The sequence below is a fragment of the Camelus ferus genome, chromosome 2, assembly GCF_009834535.1.
Source record: "Camelus ferus isolate YT-003-E chromosome 2, BCGSAC_Cfer_1.0, whole genome shotgun sequence".
Classification (NCBI taxonomy): Eukaryota; Metazoa; Chordata; class Mammalia; order Artiodactyla; family Camelidae; genus Camelus; species Camelus ferus.
Window position 1 is genome coordinate 9,854,551 of NC_045697.1, and position 26,798 is coordinate 9,881,348.

Sequence of the window (26,798 nt, forward strand, 5' to 3'; positions counted from 1 at the left end):
TCTGTACCCTGGGAGCCATAAAGAGTTCTACTTCAGAGCTGCCTGGGGGCCAGGATTAGAAAGGAGGAGGACTCTCACATCTATCTTTTTCATGTATTGTCTGTTCAATGTTTATTCCATTCTGAGAATGAACATACTGGTCTGGGGTTGGAGTAGGGTGGAGGTTGTAAAGGGAGGTATGAAGTGTAACTTAAACTCCATCTCTTAACCTAAAATTATTTCCATTATTGCAGTGTATCCTTTTAATAAAAGATTAAAGGACTGCTATATTCTAAAAGGAGTAAAAGTATAGGATTATTTTAAATACTAGAAATAAAGAACCTATTTTAGTTAGTGGTACTAAACACCACAAAGAAGTCTTTTCTAGCAGGGAAGCCCAAAGCTTTAGTTAGTCCATTTTAGTAGATTATATATGGAATGAGAAGATAAGAGAAATAATTTTAAAAGGAGTGAAATTATGGAAGTTCAGCTAGAGAGGCTGGATTTTGTTCACACTGTGTATGTGGTCATTCAGATTCATATGCTATAATGAAAAGGAACTAATTAGTAATATAATATACCACGTATTAATTAAAAATTGACCTAAGATTTTCTGTGACTAGATTTAATTGAACTCATTTGACTTTTTTTGGTGGGGGGGGGGATTAGGTTTATTTACTTATTATTTTTTTTAGTTGAGGTACTGAGGATTGAACCCAGGACCCTGTGCATGTTAAGCATGCACTCTACCACTAAGCTATACCCTCCTTCCCCCAAACTCATTTGACTTTTTAACAGTCTTGTGAAGTAGCCAGAGTAAGTGTATACCCCCTAATATCACCACTGCCAAATCCTTTTAGGACAAAATCAAAATTGAAACTTTTTATCTTTGATAAATACTTTTTTCACATTTTTTTGAATTATACTTTGCATACAATATTATATTATTTTCATATGTACAACATAGTGATTCAATATTTTTTGCATTACAAAATGGTCACCATAAGTCTAATAACCATCGATCACGTAGAAAAGTTATAACAGTATCATTGACTCTGCTCCCTATGCCTTCATTACATCTCTGTGACTTACTTATTTTACAACTGAAAGTTGGTATCTTTTAATCCCTTTTATCTTTTCTTTCATCCCCAACTTACCTCCCCCTGGCAACCTCCAGTTTGTTCTCTATATCTATGAGTTTGTTTCTGTTTTGTTTTGTTTATTCATTTTGTGTATTTTGTGTTGTTTTTTCAGATTCCACTTGTAAGTGAAATCATGCAGCATCTGTCTTTCTCTGACTTACTTCACTTAACGTAGTACCTTCTAGGTCATCCATGTTATCGCAGATGGCAAGATTTCATTCTTTTTTGTGGCTGAGTAATATTCCATACATACATACATACATGCATGCATACATACACACACACCACATCCTCTTTATCCATTCATCCATCGATGGACACTTAGGTTATTTCCATCCATATCTTTTATATTGTAAATAATGCTGCAGTAAACGTAGGGGTACATAAATATCTTTTCAAATTTGTGTTTTCATTTTCTTCAGCTAATACTCTGAAGTAGAATTGCTGGATTGTATGGCAGTTTTGTTTTTAATTTTTTGAGGAAATCTCTTTACTGTTCCCCATAGTGGTTGCATCAGTTTATATTCCCACCATCAGTGCATAAGGGTTCCCTTTTCTCCACATGCATGCCAATATTTGTTATTTCCTGTGTTTTTGATAATAGCCGTTCTGACAGGTGTGAGTTGGTATCTCACCATGGTTTTGATCAGCATTTATCTGATGATTACTGATGTTGAGTATCTTTTTGTGTGTCAGCTGGCCGTCTGTATGTCTTATCTGGAAAAAAGTGTCTATTCAGGTACTCTGCTTATTTTTTAATTCTTTTTGGAGGTATATTGAGTGTATAAGTTCTTTATATATTTTAACTATCAACCCCTATTTGGATATATCATTTGCAAATATCATCTCCCATTCAGTTGATTGCCTTTTCAGTTATTTTGTTGATGGTTTCCTTCACTGTGCAAAGCTTTTTAGTTTAATGTGGTCCCTTTTGTTTTTGCTTTTGTTGTCTTTGCCTGAGGAGACATATTCAAAAAAAAATATTGCTAAAACCCATGTCAGAGAGCTCACTGCTTATTTTCCTTCTAGGAGTTTTATGGTTTTAGGTCTTACACTAAGTCTTTAAGTCATTTTGAGTTTATTTTAGTGTACAGTGTGAGAAAGTAGTCCAGTTAGATTCTTTTTGTGTAACTGTTCAATTTTCTGAGCACCATTTATTGAAGCAGCTGTCTTTTCCCATTGTATATTTTTGCTTTCTTTGTCATACAGATTAATTGACCATATAAGCGTGGGTTTATTTCTGGGCTCTCTGTTCTGTTCCATTGATCTTTGTGTCTGTTTCTGTGCCGGTGCTGTACTGTTTTGATTACTGTAGCTTTGTAGTACAGTTTGAAATCAGGGAGCATGATACTTCCTGCTTTATTCTTCTTTGTCAAGATTGCTTTGACTATTCAGGGTCTTTTGTGGTTCCATACAAATGTTAGGATTATTTGTTCTAATTGTGTGAAAAATGCCATTGGTATTTTAATAGGAATTGCATTGACTCTGTAGCTTGCTTTGGGTAGTTTGGATATTTTAACAATATTAGTTCCTCCAATCCATGAGCACAGCATATCTTTCCATTTATTTGTGTCATTTTCAATTTCTTTCCTCAGTCTTATAGTTTTCAGAGTATAGGTCTTTCACCTCTTTGGTTAAATTTATTCCTAGGTATTTTATTCTTTTTGATGTGATTGTCCTTGGGAGTTTCCTGTCTTTCTCTTTCTGATAATTCATTATTAATATGTAGAAATGCAACAGATTTTGTGTATTAATTTTTTGCGAACTATCAGAGAATGGGCAAAATCTTCAAAGCATGAAAAAAGCCAGGGTAATACTATAAGACAGGGTCAGGAAACTATAACCTGCAAGCCATGCCTCTTATTTTTTTAAACAAAGTTTTATTAGAACACAACCATGCCTGTTTATTTGCTTTTTGTCTGGTTGCTTTGGAGCTACAATGATGAACAGTTAAGTAGTTGCAACAGAGAACCTATGGCCTCCAAGTCTAAAATATTTACTATCTGACCCTTTATAGAAAAAATTTGCCAGCCCCTCCTCCTTGAAGAGACTAACTCCACCTACTCCATACCTATACCTAGCTGTACCAACTTTTAAAAGAAATAAAATTTGAGTGAACATCTAGAAATTAATTTACAAAGACATATAGACTACTAGGTTTTAGTTGATTTTTTATATATTCTATTGATTCTTCATGAGAAAAGGAGAAGCCTATTATTGGAGCAAAATGTTTTAAGTAATAAATATACTTTATTGCTCCTGTCTCAGTTCCTTGGAAAAACACACCGATAGTTATTCTATGTGATTAAACAGGTGGTACTTGAAAGAGGTCAATATTGGACCTACTTCTGTTGTTTTGATAGTTTTTTTTTAATCCTTGCATATGAAATAAAAATCATGCCATCACACTGGTGAGTTATTTAACCCTATAGAGTGGCTGCTGGGATCCTGGAAGATGGGAAGAATATTCATATTTATCTTTAATTAATAATAGTTTTGTATATGCTTTTATTTTTAAAACAATCAGCAAATGAAAGTGCAGGTTGTACATTGAGATCAAAGAATCGTGCTTACCTTTAAGCTACAAATTGACTAATTTTGCAGAAATGTTTTATTTTCCTCTCCTGCCTCCTCCCACTGATATGTTGGGAAATGTCTTTATTTTGGACTTCCAGAATAAGGCTAAAATCTGAAAAGCCAAGTATGATTATTAATGTTTGGGCATATTAGCATAGCCACCAGAGTCAGAGTAGTGATTGCCCATTACTTCTCTGGCTGCATCTGTGTGTCCTGCACATACAAGGAGACCAGATGTGGGGGCTGTAACCACCAGTCTGTCATACAAGCATATTCATAAGTTCGTCTCTAGCTCCGTCTTCAGTTTAGAATGCTCACAATATAGTTTTTGTTATTGATTGTATAGAGCAGCAGTTTTTATAGAGATATAGAAAAGTTCCAAACCTTCTCTAATCATTTTATTGTATTTTGAAGTGAGTTATTTAAATCATGATTAACCACCACAAATGAGGCTCATATTTACAGTGGTTGCTGTTTTTCTCACTACAAGATCTTTGCCAATTTTCTGTTTTGGGAGAAGGTATATTTTTAGTCCTGTTACAGGAACACACATTCTGTCATTTTGCCTTCATCTTGGAAGGATCTTGGTGACCTGTTAGAGCCCTGGCTGCATGGCCGCCATCTCAGACTGATTAGCAATGACTGGACAGTATTGCATGTTCCTTTTTTGCTCTTTCACCTCTTTTTATTCCTCTGTCTATAATCTTTATTGTAACTACCATTTTATCTTTAAAAATTTTATTGTACATTTTTGATGGCTAACTTAATGTAAGCCAATTTACTTGAATTTGTGTTTGTGAGTAGGGCTTGTGAGCATAGTTAACACCTCATTTCTTCTACATTTTACCTTAATATGGCCTTTGAAATGTTTCTGTGCTTTTGCTCAAACAAATACCTTCTACCTACGACACTTTTTCCCTCTTTCCTCCTCTACCCTTTTCTGTCTAAAATTATTCAGTTTGTTTTAAATCTCTTAAAGAACCCTAAATTAGAATCCCACTCTAATCTTTGTTGACTGATCTCATATTACATTGTTATTAATTCTCATATTTTCTATTTGTACGTTATCCTATTATAAAACTTTAATTTGCCTTTCATTTGTATGTATATATATTTATATGCATGTGTGTGTGTGTATATATATATGTATATATACTTGTTATATAGACAAGAGTCCATGTGCATACATTTTTAGTTTATTTCACAATAATATATAGAGAATATAAATGAAGTGTTTGGTGTCAAGATCAAGTGATAATTTCTAAAATAAAAAACTTACCAATTCAAACGGTGCAACTCCAATTACATTTTAAAATTGTTTTGACCATGGAGCTTGCTAATCAGTATCCTTAGGTTTTGTCTGTTGCTGATTTTAACAGCATGGAAATCTCAGGTTTAAGATTATTTTCTGGAAGGTGGGGCTTCAGCCGTTTTGGCAAGTCACTCAGTTGTTCTGGGTCTCTCCCATGTATATATGTTATTCAAATTTTGTTTTATTTAAAGAAATTACTTTTCTGGAGGGATGAAAACACCCTAATACTTGTGGTAAGAGCCTCAGGAACAACCTTATCAGCTCTTCTTTTAAAAGAAGAAAACATTTTTTAAATTTCATAAGTAATTCCCTCTACATATTTATAAATTTCAGTCTCAGATTAAGAGAAATTGTAAGATGACTGTTTTTTGTATAGAAATCATAGAAAAGAGAAATTAATATCTGTAGTTATTCTTTTTATTGATAACCAGACTCATTGTATGAAATTATATCACAATTTGTTTATCCATTTCCCTATCAATGGACATTTAAGTTGTTTTCTATCTGGGGCCTATTGTGGATAAAACTGCCATGAACATTTTTGTTCTCTTTTTCTTTTCTGAGAGGGTGTGTGTATGTGTGTGTGTGTGTGTACATAAGCACTGATTTTTTTTTTTGTACATATAACTAAGAGTGGAATATTTGGTTCATAGAGTAAGTATATGTTTAACTTTTTAGAAACTACCAAGCAGTTCCCCAATTTTATACGCCAACAGAGTGTAGGACTGACTTTGGGTTGTTAGCTTTTTAATCTTACTGATGTGTAGATGGTGTCTTGTTACGGTTCTAATCTGTATCTTCCTGATGGCTAAGGATGATGTTAAAGCACCTTTTCACATGCTTATCACCCATTCTATTACAGTCTTTATAAAGTGGCAGTGCAGTCTTTTGTCCATTTGTTTAATTCAGTTATTTGTATTCATTTATGACAGTTCTTTATGTATTTTGTCCTATTTTCTATTAGTTGCTTGTCTTTTCATTTTATTAACAGTATCTCTTGATAAGCAGAAAAATACTTAATCCTAATGGAGGTCCAGTTTTCTTTCATCATCAGTGCATTTTGGTCCTAAGAAATTGCCTATCCCCAAATATCATGGAGAAATCCTTAGGAGCTGTGTTGTTTTAGCTTTCACATTTAAGTCTATCATCCTTCTTGAATTTGTTCTTGTGTACTGTGTAATAATAGGGATCAAAGCTCTTTCCCTTCCCCCAATTGGATATCCATTGCTCCACCACCATCTAAAAGGTGAAAAGAAAAAAAAAAAATCTTCCTTTCCATATTGAATTGCATTGGTATTTTTGAAAAACAGCAAGTGATGTATATGTGTGATTCTATTTCTGGACTCCATTTTGTTCCATTTATATCCTCCAACATGGTTTTTTATGCGATTTTTTAAAAAAATATTTTGAATCCTTTGATTTACCATAAGTTTTAGAACTTGCTTGTGAATTTCTGTAAGACAGAATGTGCTGGGGGTTTTAATGAGATTGTATTAAATCTATAGATAAAATAATCTGGAGAGAATTTACATCTCACTCGTTGATTTCTTCTTTCTATCCATTTATTTTGATTTTTTAAAAGTTCTCAGGAAATTTTTGTCATTTGTCAAATTTCCCAGGAAATTTTGTCAGGAGGTCTTTACCTATCTTCTGTTCAGTTTTATTACTAAGTGTTTCGAGTTTTGATGACATGGGAATGGTGATATTTTTATTTTTTCCCAATTGTTTATTAGTGTTGTTTAGAAATAAACTGATTTTTGTAAGTTGACTCTGCATTTGTTCCCTAGCTAAATGTACTTATTTCCGTTAGTTTGATTCTGAATTTTCCATATACAATCATGTTCTTAGCAATAAAGACAGTTTTACTTTCTTCCTTTCAAATATTTGAAACTTTTTCTCGTCCTATTGTGTACTTGTTCTACCTTCAGTATAATGTTGAATAAAAACAGTGAGAGGTGAACATCCTTCCAAACTTCAAAAGGAAAACATTGGATAGTTTATCATTAAAATTGTAAACACTGGTTTTTTACTCTTTATCAGACTGAGGAAATTCCCATCTATTCCTAGTGTGCTGAGAGTTTTTTTTTTTTTTAATCATGTTGAATTTTGTCAAATGTATTTCTTACGTCTGTGGAATTGTTTGTATGGTATTTCTATTCCTTCTGTTAATGTGGTGAATTATAGTAATTTTCAAATGTCAATCAGTCTTAACATTCCTGGGATGAATCCCACTTAATCATGATGTATTTCCCATTTTTATTATTTCTGGATTCAATCTATCAGTATTTTCTTTAGAATTTTTGTCTCTGTTTCATGAGGGTGTATTGGTAGTGTATTGCTTTCTGAATGTTCTTGTCAGGTTTTAGTATCAAGTTTGCCCAACAAATTAGGAAATTTAGCCTTTAAGTATCCATACGTTCTGTGTTGATTGATAGTTCTCTTTTCATACTTAAGATTGGTAATTTTACTTTTCTTTTTTATTCGTGAACTTGATGAACTTTGCTCTGAGATATAATTGATTTTTTAAGTTTTCAAAGAGCCAACTTTTGCCTTTATTGATTTTTTTCCATGTTAGTTTGTTTCCTGTGTCATTGATTTTAGTTTATTTCCTTGATCCTACTCTGTATTTAATTTATTATTTATCTTTTTGTGCTGAAGACTAGGATTATTTATTTTAAGCATTTCTTGTTTCCTAATATGCATTTGAAACTATAAATTTTCCTCTAAGTATGAGAAATTTCCTCTAAGTGTATAGCTTTTGCTACATACCACAGATTTTATATTGTGATTTCATTATCGTTCCCTTTCATTCTTTTGAGACGTAAAAACCTGAAAATATATCCTAGTTTCAGAGCAAAAAAGGAGAAAGGTAGTTTAATTTTGGTTGTAAATATTTTAGTTCAAATAACTTCATGATCAAATTCTATTTTTCTCAACACATAATTTTACCTTTATTGACCTTCATTTTCATCCATCATTCTTACGAAGTATGCTTAAAGTACATGAAAGACATAATTATTTAGTGGTTCTTTTATAGTCACATTAATTTGGGTTATAAGGAAGGATATTTGAAAGGTGAAAAATAATATTTTTGTTGATGATTTCATTTAGTTAACTCCTCTTTTAAATGAGTATTTAACTTTATAGCTTTTATGACTTTTAGAAAAAAAGTGGTCATGATTTTCTAGCAATGAAAATTGCTGGTACGGCGGTGTGTAACATATTCCTAGACTTTCAATAGCATCCTTTGTTCAGCTAAACTTTATTTAACAGATTTTAGACACATAGATTATAGATTTTTGATGGTTACTTTCCTAACGGTAGTATTCATTATAGTTAGAATATTATTACATTTAGTAATATAGAATAATTATTAAAATATAGTTATAGTATGAATATACTCTCAGTATTATAATTAACAAAAAAGTTTCTAAGTCACTTTTGGGTCATTACTCTTTCTAACATTGCTTATATAGTGGTTTTCTTTGTCACTGCATTCAGTATTTCTATTTAAGTACTGGCATGTCTGAAATAAGTATAAAATTTGGATTTGTCATTTTTTAATCAAAGACTAGTTAATATGCATATTGTTTCTCTACCTCATCTAATTCCTCTTTAAATATAGAATTATTTACCTAAAGTCCAACCTTTGAAAGTTGAACCAGTTATTCATAATTAATACTACTTTTGATGGATCTTGATGACGTTCATTTTGTTAAGTAAAATAGTTTCATTTTGAAGAGCTTTGTTTCTATTAATTACAAAGAATATTGACACTTGTTTTTCACTAGACCTTATTCCTGATAGCAAAGGTATTGGGAAAGGTAAATATTCAGAGTTAGTCAGTGAACATGGATGGGTATCTTTCAGAACAACTTCAGTTTGAATCTGCAGAATAATTTCTGTTTCCTATACCAGATATGATCTTTCTCCCTGTTTTTGGTCTTATAAACTTAAAATTCTTGTTTCTAACATCTAGCTAGCTGTAGTTCACAGACATGTAGTCCCGTGCTTCCCACCCCAACCCCAATTCTATGCAGGCCATCACATTTCAGATCGTCTTTGTTTTTATCACTTGCACCATTATATACCATACTTTTCAAGATGGTAACACATTAATGACACTTTATGTTGAACATTCATTACTTGTATATAATAAGACATATGCTATAAATTACATGCATTGTCTCCTCATTAAAAAGAATTCTTCACTCCATCTTGAGAAAAAGAACTTGTCTAAATTCTTATTTTCTCTTTTTCTGTCTCTAAACTTCTTTGATGTCTGTACGTCACGAAACTCTACATGCAACTTTACTAATAGTGCCACCTTCAAAAATCGTGTATGTCCTCAAACAAATTTTCATTTTTCTTTAATCAGTTTCTTAACATTTCACACACTTTACGTTATTACTTTGTTGCTTTTTTTTTTTCCTTTCTTTACATTATTTTCCTTTGGTGCTATATCACAGTAATATTTTGGCATCCCACTTAAACTTTTCTTACCATTACTTTCAGAATTTCTGTGACTGTTCCATTTCTTCCTTGTAAGTTTCCCAAGGGACTGTCCTTATTATTTATATCTGGAGTTTTTGTAAGTGATATTACAAAGAACCTTAAACTACCACCTCTGTGAAATTGACACCAAATTATTTTCTCAGAAATGTGGCTTTTTCCTTAATGCACTCCATTTTCAACTTCCTACCATTTACTTCTGAATATCCCATCAGCATGTGAAACTTCACATCTAAAACATATTTCCCTTTCTTGTAGCAGTTTCTGATCTTTATTATCCTTATATTAATTTAGTTAATGATTCTTGTCATTCATGATCTAAAATCTTCTTTTGGTTCCTCCTTTCCATTCTTTTTTCTGTTTTGTTTACCATCTACTTTTTATTACTGCAATTATCTCTGTTGTCCATCCTTCCTGAATTTTTTGAAAGACTTCTAATCTGTTCATTTCCAGCCACCTTAACCGTATTGCTAAAATAAATCTTCCCAAAACACAAGAAAAATTATAATCTTGCTTGAACTCGTGTCCATTTTTTTTCCATCACCTACTAAATAAAATGTCTCCTTTAGTCTTGCATCTGAAGCTAAGTATTCTGGCTAGCCTCAGAGTGCTTTTCTAGCTTTTATTCTCCTTACTTCCAACATGTTTCAGCCAACCTTGGCTACTCCCTATTCATCTTCCTACTTTCTCTGACGTTTCTCCTTGCACTTGAAAAATGTATTCAAAACCATGCTCTTACAAATTTATTTCTACTTAGGAATTTCCTACCCTTTCTAACACTCTCAGTGATAAGTACCACTGCCTTTCCCATTTTACCACAAATGCTATCCAGTTCCACTTGGGAATTTAAGAAGTTACCCATTTATTAGCTAGATTACTCACTTCCTCCAACATACTCCCTCTGAAGTACATTATAAAGTTTTCGTATGGATATGTGCCATAGTTAAATGTATAGATCTTATCTTTTCTAAATGAATATTTCTTGAGAGCAGAGGACTGCATTTTACTAGGTCGTTTTATTTTATTTTATTTTTTTGACCCCCACAGAATCTAGCATCAGGATTGCTGCAGAGTATTATACAGGACGTGCCTGTACGGGGGTACCACCCCTAAAGGGTGGGCTCAGATGAGGACTGAAGTCCTAGAGAAGATGCTTTTTTCTGTTTTGCACATGTGCAGAAACCCTGGCTACCTTTTCGTATACTTGGCACACATGTAATAAATTAATTCAAGATCTTATGTGCAAGTATTACTTGTTGCCTTTGTCCTTACTATAGTCTGCAAGTGGGTTTTTATTGTCTTCTTGTCTGTTTAGTTCGTGTCATTTCTTTCTGCCACCAATTTCTAAAAGGATTCTCCTGTTACACATCCAGTCTAACCATCCCCATACATCAGATTCTTGCTGCTTTCCTTAAAAAATTGAAGTGATCTAGTATTTGTTTGTGATATAATTGTCATATGACTATGTTTATTTCTAAGTCATTCTTCAAACAGCTTCTCTTCTTGAATCCAGGTAATTAAAACTTTAAACTATCTGAATTTTCCTTAATTTTTTATGCCTATGTCACCTTTATTTTTAAGCCTTTGAATTTGTTGTTGCTATGTTTATGCCTGACTTTACCATTTTCTTAGACCTGACACTCAAGTCATATTTGTTCTTATATTTTAGGTCGGTCTTCCCTCTTTCCCATAGATGATGGCTTGCTGGATGATGGTCATAATGATCAAGTTGGTGTTTTAAATTCACCCACATGTTACTCAGCTCATCAAAATGGAGAGCGAATAGAACGTTTCTCTCGAAAAGTTTTTGTTGGTGGTCTTCCTCCAGATATTGATGAAGGTAAAATGATGATTTGGGCTTTAAAAAAAAAACCTCAAAATTCATCAAATTGTACATCTGGAATATATGTAGTTTACTGTACAGGAACCATACCGCAATAAAGCTGTTAAAAAATGTCTCATAAATATTTGGTGGCATATAATAACAAAAAACTGAAATACAATGTGAATAGGAAATGGAATTTTTACCTCTGTAGATTTTCAGTTAAAATGGGTATCTTATCTCTGTGTCAGCTGATGAAAGGTAGAGATAATTGAACAGATAACTTTTTTAAAGTTTGTCTCTTTACTTTGTCTTATAATACATATTGTTACTGTGAGCAATTTTTGCAAATAATGTTTTCATACACTAGTTCCCAACTCACTCATATTTTTAAATATAGAACATATTTGAATACATTAAACCTTTTGTACATTTATATAAAACTTTTTGTATGATCATAACACCCATGCATGTACACAGACACACAATGAATTAAAGGTAATCAACCATGAAACTTTACCTACAATTCATGACAATCAAAAATTCAATTTATTTAAGGATAAACGTGCTCTTAGAAATGGGTAAGAAAGAGGCTATTAAACCTATTAAAGGGAGTAATGGAAACAGAACATGAACAGGAAATTCAGGTTATAGAAAGACTAATAAACATGTGTAAATGAGGTTGGGGAGGGTATAGCTCAGGGTAGAGTGCATGTTTAGCATGCAGGAGGTCCTGGGTTCAATCCCCAGTACCTCCATTAAAAAAAAAAAAAAGATTAAGAAAAAAAAGTGAAAATTATCATGTGTAATAATAACAAAAGAAAATAATTCAAGATAAAGATTGAAAATACTGAAACTTTATAATATTTGTGAGTTTGTAGGAAGTCTGCCACTCTTATTTACAGAGTACTAATAAAGAATATATTGCTACATTTTGGGAAATTTTCCAGTTATGATTCAGATAACCATGAACTTACTCTATGTATTAATCAGTATAATAAGGTTTCCATGTGATGAAATAACTTAGAACATGTCATTGAATTTGACCCAGTGAAACTACCTGGCATGAACCAGACCCTAGTACATTTTAGGAGCGTTGCAGCTTTACATGTCCTGTTGCAGCAGAGCTTTTTGCTTAGAAGATTGTACTTTGTCAGGCAGTAATGGGTATCTTTATTTAACTTGATATAATGCTGACATGTTTTTCAAGCCAGTGGTATTTATGATTTGGTAGACTATAAATCCATTAATATCCATGCAATATTATATAAAATTTTAGAAGTCATGTGAATTGATTATTATAACCAATGTGCAACTTAAAAGCTATTTTGACTAAAATAGCTATTAAGTTTTATGTATCATTTTCATAGGATTATTAGACATGTTTCCAGCATTTATATTCTAGTTTTTCTTAGGATATTTGGTACTTTTAAATACTTAATCGTTAGTACACCAGAAACTGACACAACATGGTAAACAGATTATACTTCAATAAAAAATATATATACAAAAATAATAATAATAATAAATAAAAAATCTTTATAGTAACATAAAATGTAGGGTTTTTAGTATGAATCATTAAAACTCATTCTGATGCAGATTTTTTACTTTCTTAAGATGAAATAACTGCTAGCTTCAGAAGATTCGGGCCTTTGGTAGTCGACTGGCCTCATAAAGCAGAAAGCAAGTCCTATTTTCCACCAAAAGGTAAGAGAACTTATTGTTAATATTTGCTAGGGAATAAGTTATATGAGAGCAAAAAAAACAGTGTCAATTACTTTGTGTTTTCTTTTCTTTTAGAACTAAATGTGAGTACATCTTCATATAAAAACTAATAAAGTAAATTGTAGAGGTTAGTAGCATGTACCAAGGGCGGCGGGAGGGTCTGAGAATGATTCCAGTGTCACTTGAAGCCAGTCAGGAATCATGAGCGACTTGCTATGCTTTCTCTAAGGTGATTTGATAATGATTTCAGAAACTCTTATCAACAAATGTTTGAGTATTTTCTCTGTCTGAAGTACCATTCTAAGTAACTTGGGTACAGACATGCAAAAAAAAGTCTCTGCTCGGTGAAATTAAGAGATGTGTGATGTGAGATTAAAATATAAACCTATGAATAATTTAAATATTGCGATGTGTACATAAGTGTTCCAGACAACAGCAGACAAGGACAGAGCAGCATACACTCTGCTGGCGATTTTAGATAGAGGAGAAAGTGAACGGTGGGAAAACCCAATTACACGAAGAGACACGATGTGAAGAGAACATCTGGTTGTGTCAGTTACGTAGAACTAGGGTACTGCTGTGACCGGGCCCCAGAGGACAGGAGTGGCAAACTGAGCTAACATTCCTTTGAGCAAAGCAAGGCCGCCGTTGGTGGGAGAGGAGGAGTCCCCTGCCCACTGCGAGCAGGGGAGGCAAGGGGAGAGACTGGAACGTGAATCCAGTCAGTCAGGTTGCCAATTGCAGATTCTCTGAAGTGAACAAAAAAGAAAGGGGGAGGTTGAAAGACTAAGACTTTACTTTGAGTATCATTGAAATACAATTGTAGAAACAAAAAACGCTGTTATTCTCATGGCTAAGTGGATTTTCAAGCCTGGAAAAAAAAGACTCCATAGATCTATTGAATAATCTAATTTTGTCTCTGGGAAAGGAAACATGTTAGAATTACTGGCATACAAAAACTAGCTAAGGGTTTTTGGTCAGTGAGAATTATAGAACTTCCATTACTGGTTCATGTCATTTTTTAGAGAAATGGAATAATGCAGTGATTTTTTTTTATACCTTTACATCTTATACTTACAGAATCAAGAACATTTTTTAAGCAGAGAACAGATTCTGGATCCCAGGGCTCTATGAGAATTTAGTTAACGCTATGGATCTCTCTCCAGATACTCTAAATTTTCATATGATTTTGGAGTTTACTAGACTTGGAGGTCCTCAGTCCTTGCTTTAGAGAGAAAATTAGCTCCATATTGATGCAGATGTTCATTTGTTAGCTTAGTTTTAATCTGTTGTTCACAATGTTATGATCTTGTTCTTTTATAAAGTTTTTTTTTACTGAGTGTTCGATAAAAATGCCTGTTGGTTTCTAATATTCCTGCCTAAATTACCACCATTCCTTGTCTGGACTATTTCAGGCATACGACTCGTCTCTCCACATCTCTGACTGTCTCCTTTTCCTCCCACAGTATAGCTAGAGTAATCTCTATGAAAACTCATCTGATGGTGCTAACCCTTGCTCGCTGCTTAAAACCCATCAGTAGTTCCTCTTATTGTTAGGATAAAGCCAAAAATGCATTCGCCCTCCTCACCTTTCCCATTCTGTTTCATCTCCCACTATTGCTTCTTGTTCCTTTCTGATTCTGCAAACTGGCCTTGCTTCTCCTGCCTCAGGGCATTTATGTTTGGTGTTCTCTTGGCATGAAGGCTCTTCCCTGTCTCTTCATCTGTGTATCCCCTACTTATATCAGCTTAAATATCAGTTGCTGGTAGGGTACTTTCAGGACCCACCTAATGAGGTCATATCCTCTTATTGTAGGTCCTCCTAGCACTGTCCCTTTTCATAGCACTCTTCACAGTTGCAATATTACATTTTTACAATTTTACAAATATGTGATTATTTTATCAATATCAGATTCTTCTAATAGTCTTTCAAACTGTGTCTTTACTCATCTTTATATTCTCAGTAATTCATGGATTTATAGTTGCCTCATAAAGAAGATGAACAGCTATAAATAACTATAAACACGACAGGATAGTATATCCTTTGACCTGAAGTAGGTGGAGGAAAGTTTCACTGAGAAGTTTTGAACTAAATCTAAAAGATACTGGGTAATTTAGATAGATAAAAAGTTTTCCAACAGAGTTCCAGGCAGGTATTGAAATATAATTTTAGAAAGGAATTAAAATTAGTTTCTGTTGAGACAGATATACATTTTCTGCCTGGGCTTCTTATTTACATAAAGGGCTGCTCTAAACCTAGAAGGATGGGTTGGCACAAATTTAATGAAACAGAACACTTGCTGTCTTTGTTGCTATTGCTGCCGTTGTTGTTACTGGGGTTTTGTGGTAGTGGTTAATTTATTTTCTCAAACTGAAAATAAGAAAAAAAACCCACAAAAATTAGCACTGACAAATTATAGTTTTTTTAGTATAATTATAGTTAATTGTAGCTATTGCCAAAGACATGTGTTCCTAAACCTTGTGCTTTCAAGCATTTTTGTCTTTGCTATAATTTATCATTTCTCATGCTTTGGAAAACACTGGTGTAGAAGCATCTAGTTGATGAAGCTACCTTGTAATTAAGGCAGTGACTTCAGCCATTGGATACTGAGCCACACTTCCATATATCTGTCCTTTGCAGTGAGTAAGTTTCACCCTGTGTGAGTATCAGCTTGCTCTAATAAGATCCAAAGAACTATTAGATGGTATTTTTGGTAAGAGCATTTTAATATTTAATGTCTTGCCTTAGCTAGATCATAATTTACCTGCCATATTGCTAAATTTTTGTGATAAAAACATTTCTTCCCTGATAATCACAAAAATAATTAAGCAATATTAAAATATTAATATCAAAAATTAGCATCATAAAACAACATTTAAAATATTGAATTTAAAATACTATTTTAGTAAATTGGTCTTATATCTCCTCAATCATTATAAAAGTTATAACACTGAAAACCTTAGCGTGTATCAAAATTAAAGCCTTCACATTAAGAAAACTTTTTTATTTTTTTATTTCTTCAAGTCTATTTAAATTGTTTCTAGCTATTAAAAAGGTCTGAGATGTGTTTTTTATTCTTGCATAATCATACCTTTGGAAGTTTGTGTAGGTTGGTTTGATGACTTATTTATGCAACCAAGTATTGTAATTTTATTAAAATGAAGTAGTTTTTGTGTCACATAAGATCTTTGTGGCACTAAAAGCCATTGTTGGCAATAAGCTGTGTTTTTTGAGCTGGGTGTAAAACATGACCTCACACTTCCCATTGTTAGTGGAACAGACGTGGTTGGTCTGCTTGATGACATCTTCATATTGGAACTAGAATACACTGCTCTAGGTTTGTTTGCATAGAAATCTTGTCAAGGAAACATATATTTTTAGGTCAGTTACAATTAATCACATAATAGTAAACTTGCAGTGTAAATTTTGATGCCTTCTTTTTATAATAAAATCTATTCTACCTGCTGGATACATGATGTTTGATTAAAGATTGACAATTGGTTGTCACAAGGAAGGGAGGAAGGGCATATTTCCCAAAGGTACAGGAATCTAAGCAAGAACTTGGTTCCAAAGTCCAAACATTGTCTCTAGACTGTTGGAAAAAAAAAATGTTCTGCTGCTCATCCACCCTGAGACTTGATCTAAAAGTTCTGACCAGATGGGAAGTTATAGCTCAAGTGATGGAGCACATGCTTAGTATGCACGAGGTCCGGGGTTCAATCCCCAGTACCTCCTCTAAAAATAAATAAGTAAACCTAATTACCTACCCCCCCAATGAAAACAAAAACAATAAAATAAAATAGAAGTTCTGACCATCCTGAAGAAACCTGTTTTAATCTCACCTCCCTAAGGTAGTTTTCTTAGTATCCTATGGAAGTTGTCAGGTTGATTGTAGAATTTTCCCTCTGCTTATGGAAATTCCTGGATCTTTCCACTGTCCAGAAGTATGCTCTAGAACTTGTCTTACCCTGAGGGCATTTTTGGGAAACTAGCTTCTACTGTGCTCACTCAACTGGTTAATCCTACTAAATTCTTTAAGAAAACAGCATCATGGGAGACCTTGGGGCTAATCTAGGTTTGAAATTAATCAGTCAGTTACTTGCTTATGTGACTGACTTTAGGTAAGTAATTTTACCTTCTTGGTACCTCAGTTTTTGTTGTTGTTTCTATAAATAGGAAATAATGTTTCATTGAATTGTTGTGAGAATCAAAAGAAATAATTCATGTAAAGCTCTTAGGACAGTATTGGATAGTTAGTGCTCTATATAAAGTAGCTAGTTAATTTACTGAATATGTTTTTGTGTGTATTCCGTAGGATATTGTGTTCTCCTGTAAAGCATAATAATCCTAGTTCTATTTGATGGGTTTTTTTTTTCTTTTTCAAAGGCATGTATTTTCTAAACAGTACTGAAATGTGAAATCACTTTCCTTGACATATTGCCTCATTTTTTATGGTTATTACAGGCTATGCATTCCTCCTCTTTCAAGAAGAGAGCTCAGTCCAGGCACTAATTGATGCTTGTATTGAAGAAGATGGAAAACTCTATCTGTGTGTTTCCAGCCCCACCATCAAGGACAAACCTGTAAGTAAATGCTGCTTGAACTTTAAGCAACAAATGCAAGTTTTCCAAAAACTTTTTTGAAATGATTGTTAGTGAAAAAAAAAACAACCATGTTAAGAGTTCAATTTTTTAAAATTCAGATAATTTATAGTATCTAGATAAAAATATTAACAATTTGTTTTAAAATCCATCTATCCAAAATTTTGAACAGCAACAAAGAAGAACTGCTGTTAGTTGGCACAAAACTCATCAGCTGTTAAGGGAGTAAGACCTGATACCATAATGTCATTTTCTTCATAGGTTCAGATCCGTCCTTGGAATTTAAGTGACAGTGATTTTGTGATGGATGGTTCTCAGCCTTTGGATCCTCGAAAAACAATTTTTGTTGGAGGTGTTCCTAGGCCATTAAGAGCTGGTAAGTAGAATGATAACACATTTTGTTTTAAAAAATTTAAATATGAATTGATTCAGTAAACATTTGGTACCTTTTGTGTACACGGCACTATGGGTGGGCGAAGGGCAGATTCTCCTGTTCCCAGTAGTCGCTTGCTACAGAATTCTAAGACAGACTCCAAGAACTATTCTTGAGACCATCAAGGAATTGGAGGATTGGACACTCATCTATCACTATCAATAACTAACTCCATACAGAGTGTATAAAAAGAATCCACTCAAACACTTACGACTTAAGTGTAACTCTCTAAAATATGAGAATTTGGAGTCTGTTTATTTTATGTAGGTTGATTCTGATATCTGTAGAAGAAATATGAGCTTTTTTAATGGCACTTTAGATAAGTGAATGATAAACTTCTCTTCATCAGTAACTAGGAACAGAAATCTACCAGAAGATGTCATGTAGGAACATAATTATAGACGTAAATGCCCACTATACAAGCAAGTTTTATGATACTGTGTACCCTTGTAAAGTGTGTTAGCGCCTTCCATCACTGAGAATACCTCTTCCAGTATGGGAGACACATGTTAAAGAACTATTCACACATGTACATACAGAACAAGTATAGAGAGAGACTACAGGGATCAGAAGAACATTTGACGAGGCAATGTGCCGTCGTCTGGTATTTTAAAGATACTTGTATGAGCTGACATAGTGATTGAACAGAAGGGTGGGAGGGTTGTGAAGAATGTGTTTCAGACAAAGGGAACAGCATATTGAAAGGTCTTCAGTGGAGGGAAGTAGAGTGCACTGGAGGGACTGAGGGAAGTCCAGACTCGCTGCCTAGGGTATGAAAAGTGAGGGGAGAGACACAAGAAGACATGGAAGAGGTAAATAGGAGTCAGATCCTATAAGTCTAACAGGCTAATTTGGTATTCATCCTCAGAGCAAAGGGAAACCAATAAAGAGTTTTTAAGTAAAGGAGAGACGTGATCATATTTGCATCTTTGAAAGACCAGTTTAGCTCATGACATTGGAGTGGGGAGTTGGGTTGAGAGTAGATATATGTAGACCAATTTAGGAGCTTAGGAGCCTATTATCGCAGTGCAGGAGACAGAGAGCAGGGGCTCGGATTAGTGGTGGTAGTGGTGAAGAGCTAAGTAAGCAGATGGCATAGATATTTATGAGGTAAATGCAAACCGAATCTCAGCTTTCAGTCTTAAGCCACTAGGTAGACAGTGGTACCATTACTCAGAAGATAAGAAACACTGAAGAAAGAGCAGATTGCAAGGAGGATTGTGGTCTTGGTTTTTCTTTTTTTTTTTTTAACTTTATTGTGATATAATTTCTATACAGTAAACTACATGTATTTCAGATGTACAATTTGATGCATTTTGATAGATGTGTACACCTATGAAACCACCACCACAATCAAGATACCTAACAATTCCATCACCCCCCAAGAGGTGCAAATTTCAAACTCCCAGTTTATCCCTTTCCACGCTCTTTACCCCCCGGTAGCCATAAGTTTGTTCTCTATGTCTGTGGTCTTGTTTTTGGAAGCTAGTTTGTGCCACCATTCAGAGCTCCTAAGTAGAAATTTCAGTTAAGCCATTGGTATCTGATACATCTTTAAGAGAATTACTCTTGCTGCTGTTTTGAAAATAAACTGAGTTGGTAGGAGCTGTACTGGTTAGGGATCAGAAACAAAGAGATAAGGCTACTGCCATGACCTAGATGAAGAATTATGATACCTTGGAGCAGGATGTCAGTGATGGAAGCAAAGAGGCTGGATTCTAGATATGTCTTGAAAATCAAGTTCATGGGATTGCATGTGCAGTGGGGAAAAACTAAAATAGAAAGGATGAAGCCAAGGGTCTTGATTTGGCAACTTCATCTTTTCCATTACTGAGTCAGCTGGCACTCTCTGGAGCAGGTTTAATTCGATGGCTGAAGATCCGGAGTGCCATTCTGAACACAGTGATGCACAGTGTCTATTAAATATCAACACGACTTGTCCAGTAGACAGCTGAGTTGTCCAGTTCTTCTGTAGTGAGAGCAGCTGGGCTGTCGTATACAAGAGAAAGGATTGGATTTAGAAAAGAGCACTATTCTACTGACTTTCACTTAAAAAAAAAATACTTAAAAATTGTTGATTTACTATGTTTCTCCCATTTAATGTGAACTTCTTTTCCTTTTCAAGTGGAGCTTGCTATGATCATGGACCGGCTGTATGGTGGTGTTTGTTATGCAGGAATTGACACAGATCCTGAGCTAAAATACCCAAAAGGTGCTGGTCGAGTTGCTTTCTCCAATCAGCAGAGCTATATTGCTGCCATTAGTGCTCGGTTCGTTCAGCTTCAGCACGGTGATATTGATAAACGAGTAAGTTGCATTTTGGGCAATCACTTAAGTCCTATAACAAGGTGCTGATCCAAAGCTTACTACCCTACAGAGTTAATAATGCAATTCTAACACTGAGTATTTTTTTATTCTCCTTTAGCTCTTAAAGAGTATAATATCCCTGAAATGTAAAATTCTTGACCGGACTTTAAACTTAGGTATTATATACAAAAGATGAATGTCATTTAAAGGCATTTCAAAAATTTGTGTCAGTCAGTAAAGTCTTGATATCCTTCTAAGTGTGGAGGCTGAGCTTGTTTTAAGAGCTTGTACTCTGGAGCCAGACTACCTGGGATCCCATTTCCACCATTTGCTCTGTAACCTTGGGCAAATTAACTCTCTTTATGACTCTTTTTCCTCACTTATAAAAGGGAAAACATTAATAGTATCTCTCTCCTGGTTATTCTGAGGAATAAGCAAATTGACATATGTAGAAGCACTTAGAACAGAGCTTGGCACTAAGTGTTATTTAAGTGTTCATTTATTATTTTTTATTCATCATAAAATCTAAAATAAAAATATATTGTGTATATTTTCCTAAATAAAAGCAATAACAAATATGTAAATAAACAAAATATACAAATAAACTAAAGCACATGATGATTATCCTGAACTTTAAAACATTTACTCTTTAGTAGCATTGCTTAGGTCATCACAGTAAGAACTTTTAGGAAGTCCTATGAATGAACTGAACGCTACCCTACTGAATAATTTCTAATACTGATTACCATCTAAAATAGGAAAAAGGAGTGAGCAAAACTCAATTGTTTCCTTACATCTACCTCATACTACAATCTGTGACTAGTTCCTGTACATAGCTAAGCAGTATTTTAAAATAATCATGTTTACATTTATAGTACACATGAGATATACTAAAAATATGAGGTAAATTAACTTTTTTATATCTAAAATTGTAGATAGAACTTGAGTGGGTTTTTATTTTCCCAGTATAACAGTTTTTTGAAGCTTCTTCCCTGAGGCTGTTTGCACATTAAAAGACTATTTTGGGGTCAGGGGAGCTGGGACTGATTGACTAGACCCTGGACTCTATAAGTAGTCATCAGTTCAATTACCAAACCATACCATTTAGAACATTTAGAAAAGACAGCTTAAGTTCAGTTCACGTATGCAAAGTGGCATTTTTGTCTGTATTGTTCTTAAAATGTTGCCTCCAAAAAAAGAAAGGAAAAAAGTATCTAAGAAGAAGGGCTCTGCTTTTATTCAGATACGCTACGAAAATTCATTATCTGATTTGAACCTTATAACCCCTCTCACCCAGTGGTTTTCAGCCTCTGCTGCACATCACAGTCAGCTGGGAGCTTAGGAGAGCCTTGACATCTGGGTCCAACCCCTGAGGCTCCGCTGTCATTGGTGTGGGGTGTCGCTGGGGCAGCAGTGTCTGTAAAGCTCCCTGGGTGATTCTAATGTCCAGCCGTGCTTTAGGCCACTGATCAGGTCTAACCTCCTACTTGTGCAGAGAGGTGACAGGGTCATGAAGGACGTTATTTCCGTAGTTATATAATTGCAGCTGTTTAATATGCAGAAGCAGAGGGGAAAAGATTGTTAAGTGTCATACCTTATACCTCTTGGTTTCCAAAATGATAGTGAAGGACCAGTTATGTGGGGCAGAGATTGATTCTTAAAGAGAAACTCCAATGCTAAGCAAGTGAATTGATAAACACATGCTTTCTTAAAAAGTCATTAACTACCTGAGAAAAAAAATTTTTTTTCAAGATATGTGCTATTAAAGTATGTTTTGAACTTTATTTGAAAGAATTTGAAACTTAAATATTTTACAAGTCATTAGTTTTGCTTATACAAAAAAAAAATTAAACCATTCATCTTTATACCTTTCATCTCTCTAATATGAACAGTTATTAAACCATAAAAACAGATTAAATTTATAACTGATAATCTAAAGATATACAGGATACTTATTTGGAGGGAATTGTTTATTCAACTCACTTTTTGGGCTCAGGAACACTTGGAAGTTTAGTTTAATCTCCCTGATAGCTGTAAATTGAGATTTACCACAAATGTATAAATCATTTTAAGTTTTGTATGTTATTCCATGAGTAGTATCATTCACTGTGACTTCCAGTAGTTACTGCAGTGAACTGGGTTATACTTCAAGTTGGCTAATTATTAATTATTTTATTAGTTATTAATCCAGGTGACAAAGTATCACAGATAGATCCTCTGAAGTGAAGAAGGGAAACACATCATAATAGAAAATGCAAATAGTGAAGAATCAGTGAAACTTTCACACACTCAAGAGTTGTGAGAGATTATTATTAATCACAAAATAGATTTTGATTATATTATATAACCATAAATTTGAAATTAATTTTTCATCTTTGAAGTTATTATTTTGAGTTAAGTAGATTAGCTTTATAAAATAATATCTATAATTTAAAAAATAATTGAAATCATTGCATTTGTAAAATTTATTTAACAATTGTACATTTAAGTCACTCCTGAGCATGTGGCATTTCATGAAGTGTTATGGAAATGAAGTAAACAGCACAGACACTGTCTTCAGTTTTGCTTAAAATCTTATGATAAAGGCAAGAAATAACCATGAGAGAGAAACCCGGAAAGGATGTGTAAAATGTACATTTATGCAAACATTTTTATAGTTTCTACTTTGTGCTAGATGTGCTGCCAAGTAGTTGGTACTGAGTGTTGAGCAAATAGACGAGGTCCTTCTTGCCCTGGAGTTTATCATCTAGTGAAGTGAAACCCAGTCATTCTCATGTGCCTTGATCTATTATTTGATTATGGCATTGCTCTTCCTTAATTGTAGTTGTAATGAAGGTAACGAATCAAAAAGGCAGCCTGCTAATCAGGATAGAATCCGTAAAGGAAAAAGTTGAGAGAGAAAGATTGAGCATACAAATTTTAGAATTTGTGTCAAAGATCATTGTAAAAATCAAAAGCCGGTGGGAGGGTATGCTCAGTGGTAGAGTGCATGCTTAGTATGCTCCAGGTCTTAGGTTCAATCCCCAGTACCTCCATTAAAAAATAAATTAAAAAAAATACTTAATTACCCCCCCAAAAGCTTAACAAACAAAATTTTAAAATACTGAATTTTTTTTAATGAAAAGCCAATGGAAAAAAAGGTTAAAAATCCTTAACTGACAAAGAGAACTTATAAATTAGTTTAAAAAAATAAAAGAGAGAAGAAAATACCAGCAGGGGAATATGCAAAAGATACAGACAGTTTAGGAAAACATAATGTCCAATATGCATACAATATGTTTATCCTAACCCTAATCAATAAAATACAAATACAAACAACAGAATTCTGTTACCTTCCTGTCAAATGTTTATTTTACAGTTCTTTTCATCAGTCAAGTCTTAGGTTGTTTCTAGTTTGTTGTTACTGTTTTTGTTCGAAATAATACTGAAGAAAATACCTCTGTCCATTTTCTGCACACATGCAAGTATTTCAGTAGAAAACATTCAAAATACAGATTGTTGAGTAATTATTTTTTGCCGTGGGCAAGTCAAGCCCTTTAAACACTCAATTTTTCTCTCCTCTCCTCAAGAAAGGCAGAGCTCTTAGGCTGAGACAAAGGCAGTAACCTTTTACAGAGTATTTGCCCCGTGCCAGACACTGTCTTAAATGCTTGTACTTGTATAATCTAATACTCACAGCTGTGAGGCAGGTTCTGTTGCCTTTCTCATCTCACAGATGTGGAAACTGAGGCTAAGAGGTTTAGCATTCAAAGCTGACTTGAGTCTGAGGTCTTCTACTGAGTCAGGCTTGCACAGTGGGACTTTGACTTCATATCTTATAAATTTGCAGAAGTCTAGACATGCCCTTAATAAGATTATCCACAGTTCTGGTTTGTCTGTACCAATTACTTACAGGCAGGGTATGGCTCTCACCTGCAGTGGAGAAGCGTTGCCATGGTCAGTGGCTTTTGGGGCTGTGCCATCTCACAGGTGGTACTGGAGTGAGAGAACAGAGCTGTGAACTCTGTCTTCTGTGCCCTTCTCATTTCCCCTCATGGTCACTCCACCTCTGGAAATAGAAATAGTAACATGCCGGCTTTTAAAGATGTTATTTCAAGAAAGGTGAGGGTGGAATGTTTTGCAAAGCTATTAAGTGTTTTTCAAAAATAAATACCATCCAGTATATATATTCAGTAGATATATAGTTCTCTTTAGAAAACATATTAAAATACAATAGAATTATCAAACTAAGTGCTCATTTAATCACATGGTCAATTATGAATGAAACATCGTATGAAAAGATTAGTACCAGAACAAAATGATTTAATTCTTTTAATCTACTATATGGTAAAGCTATTACCCTGGGAAATTGCCTACTTTCTCTAGAATACTGTATGAACATTTTAAATCATTGCTAAAATGACTTCTGAAGCAGACTTAATGAGACATTTTTCTCTGTTTTTCTAGGTGGAGGTAAAGCCATATGTGCTAGATGACCAGATGTGTGATGAATGCCAGGGCGCACGCTGTGGTGGAAAATTTGCTCCCTTTTTTTGTGCCAATGTCACTTGCCTGCAGTATTACTGTGAGTTTTGTTGGGCAAATATCCACTCTCGTGCAGGACGTGAGTTCCATAAGCCATTGGTAAAGGAAGGCGCTGATCGCCCGCGTCAGATCCACTTCCGCTGGAACTAAGAATAGCAAACCGGCCTCTGTTTAACAAGGAAAGAAAGGGTGCATGTGGCTTACTGTGTCTGAAGATACTGACATGCAGAAGAAATAAGTGCATTCTTCTGCTTTCACCCCAGCTCTCAATACATGCATCTTTATCAGCAGCCAAAACACTACAAGCCTCTTGTTTTTCACCAAAACCCTACATCTCAGGCTTACTAATTTTTGTGATATTTTCATGTTAAAATAAAATGTTTTTTTGTATTTTCTCCAAGTTATTTTTATATGTAAAGTTAAAATTAGATATGAGAATGTTTTGCGTAGGGGCAAACAGTCTGCTGCTATATAGTGGGTGAAGCGTGCACTTATTTCTAAACGTGGGTTTTTAACTTCAAGATCTGCCCCAGTAATTTACCAAAGGTAGCAAAATAATAGTGAAGATGGAATATGTCTGCTACAAATGCTTATTTTTATTGTTGCTATTTTCAGTGTATACATAAACTAAAAATTAGGGTTGATTTTTTTGCTCTCCATTTTGACTTGCAAGAAATAATACCTCAAGATAATCTGATTTATTAGCTATTTTTAAACATTTTTAATCACAAGCTGTATTAGCTTTGCTGCTATATAGGTGTTATGTGTAAATGCCACCTATTAATACGGGATTGAAAACGTTAGAGACACACTGCATTGCAGATAAAATGCAGGCAGCACAATATGGCCTAAACTGCCATAGTTTTAGAATGTGAAAAAAAAATGCATGTTTACTTACCTGTATACACCATATGCATGCACTAGAATTATTAACTAACAAGAGGTGAGGTATTGCAAATGTTTAAAAAAAGCTCTCTTGAATCTAGGTAGCATGAACAAATTAGAAAATTTGTCTAAAAAAAAGCAAACTTGCATGCATTATTGTGACGTCAAGTTAAAAAAATGTCCTACATGTGTACAATATGCAAATTAGTTTTAGATTAGAGAGTGCAGCCATTTTGTGATCTGGTCGGTAGTGGAATTCGATTTTATGCAGACTGGATGTAATATTTGTAATCCCTGTGCAATTCTGTGATGTGCGGTTCTAATTCATGTGCGGTGATATAGTATAGATAAAAGACTGAATAAAAGAAAAATACTAGAATTTTAAAGAAAGTTGGTTTTAGCCCCTTTGATAGTTCATGGTTAAGACATCCTTTATAAACCAAAGATGGCCAGCACACTGCTAACCAGTCACCAAACGTAAGACCCACAGGAAACCCATATTTAACAAATGAATTTTATCAAAGAATGCAAAACTTTAGTAAACCTAAGTAAAGTCAAAATGGAGATGGGGAAATATACAGACAGCTAGTTGCATAAAATTCAATTTTACCTTAAAGATAATGGTGAAATCTGGTTTAAACTTGCTTACATGTTTGACTTACGTATATTGGGGTCTTCTGTCTAAACTGGGGTCACTGTTGCATGGAACATTGTTGTTCTTAATGGTTAAGAATTGCTTTTTTTTAAATTTTATGAAGGAATTTTGGTAATGACTTTGCTTGCAGTTTTTCTGAGAAAGTGGCGTGGAAACATGCGGTAGCTAATGAGTTTCTCTTGGTACTGAACACTATTAGAATATCATTAGTGATATTTTTTCTCTTTAGAGCATTTTTAATGCAACTAGCCCCTATATTTTACTGTAAGAGTTACTCTGCAATCTAAGCAAAGCACCCAACAATGGTAGATGTTTTTTAAAAA

General features: G+C 34.0%; 1 protein-coding gene across 11 annotated transcripts in view; it reads left to right on the top strand.

Moving 5' to 3' along the window:
- The window catches only part of CPEB2 (cytoplasmic polyadenylation element binding protein 2), a 67,655-nt gene that overhangs the window by 38,778 nt on the left and 2,079 nt on the right, over positions 1-26,798 (top strand). For all 11 annotated transcript variants that reach the window (XM_032494232.1, XM_032494241.1, XM_032494254.1 and 8 more), the window contains 6 exons: positions 11,192-11,362; positions 12,962-13,051; positions 17,535-17,653; positions 17,933-18,047; positions 20,230-20,411; positions 24,858-26,798. The exon at positions 24,858-26,798 is cut by the window's right edge and continues 2,079 nt beyond it. In XM_032494232.1, the coding sequence (XP_032350123.1) occupies positions 11,192-11,362; positions 12,962-13,051; positions 17,535-17,653; positions 17,933-18,047; positions 20,230-20,411; positions 24,858-25,085 (905 nt within the window). In that variant the 3' untranslated portion in view covers positions 25,086-26,798. The remainder of the gene's footprint in view (positions 1-11,191; positions 11,363-12,961; positions 13,052-17,534; positions 17,654-17,932; positions 18,048-20,229; positions 20,412-24,857) is intronic.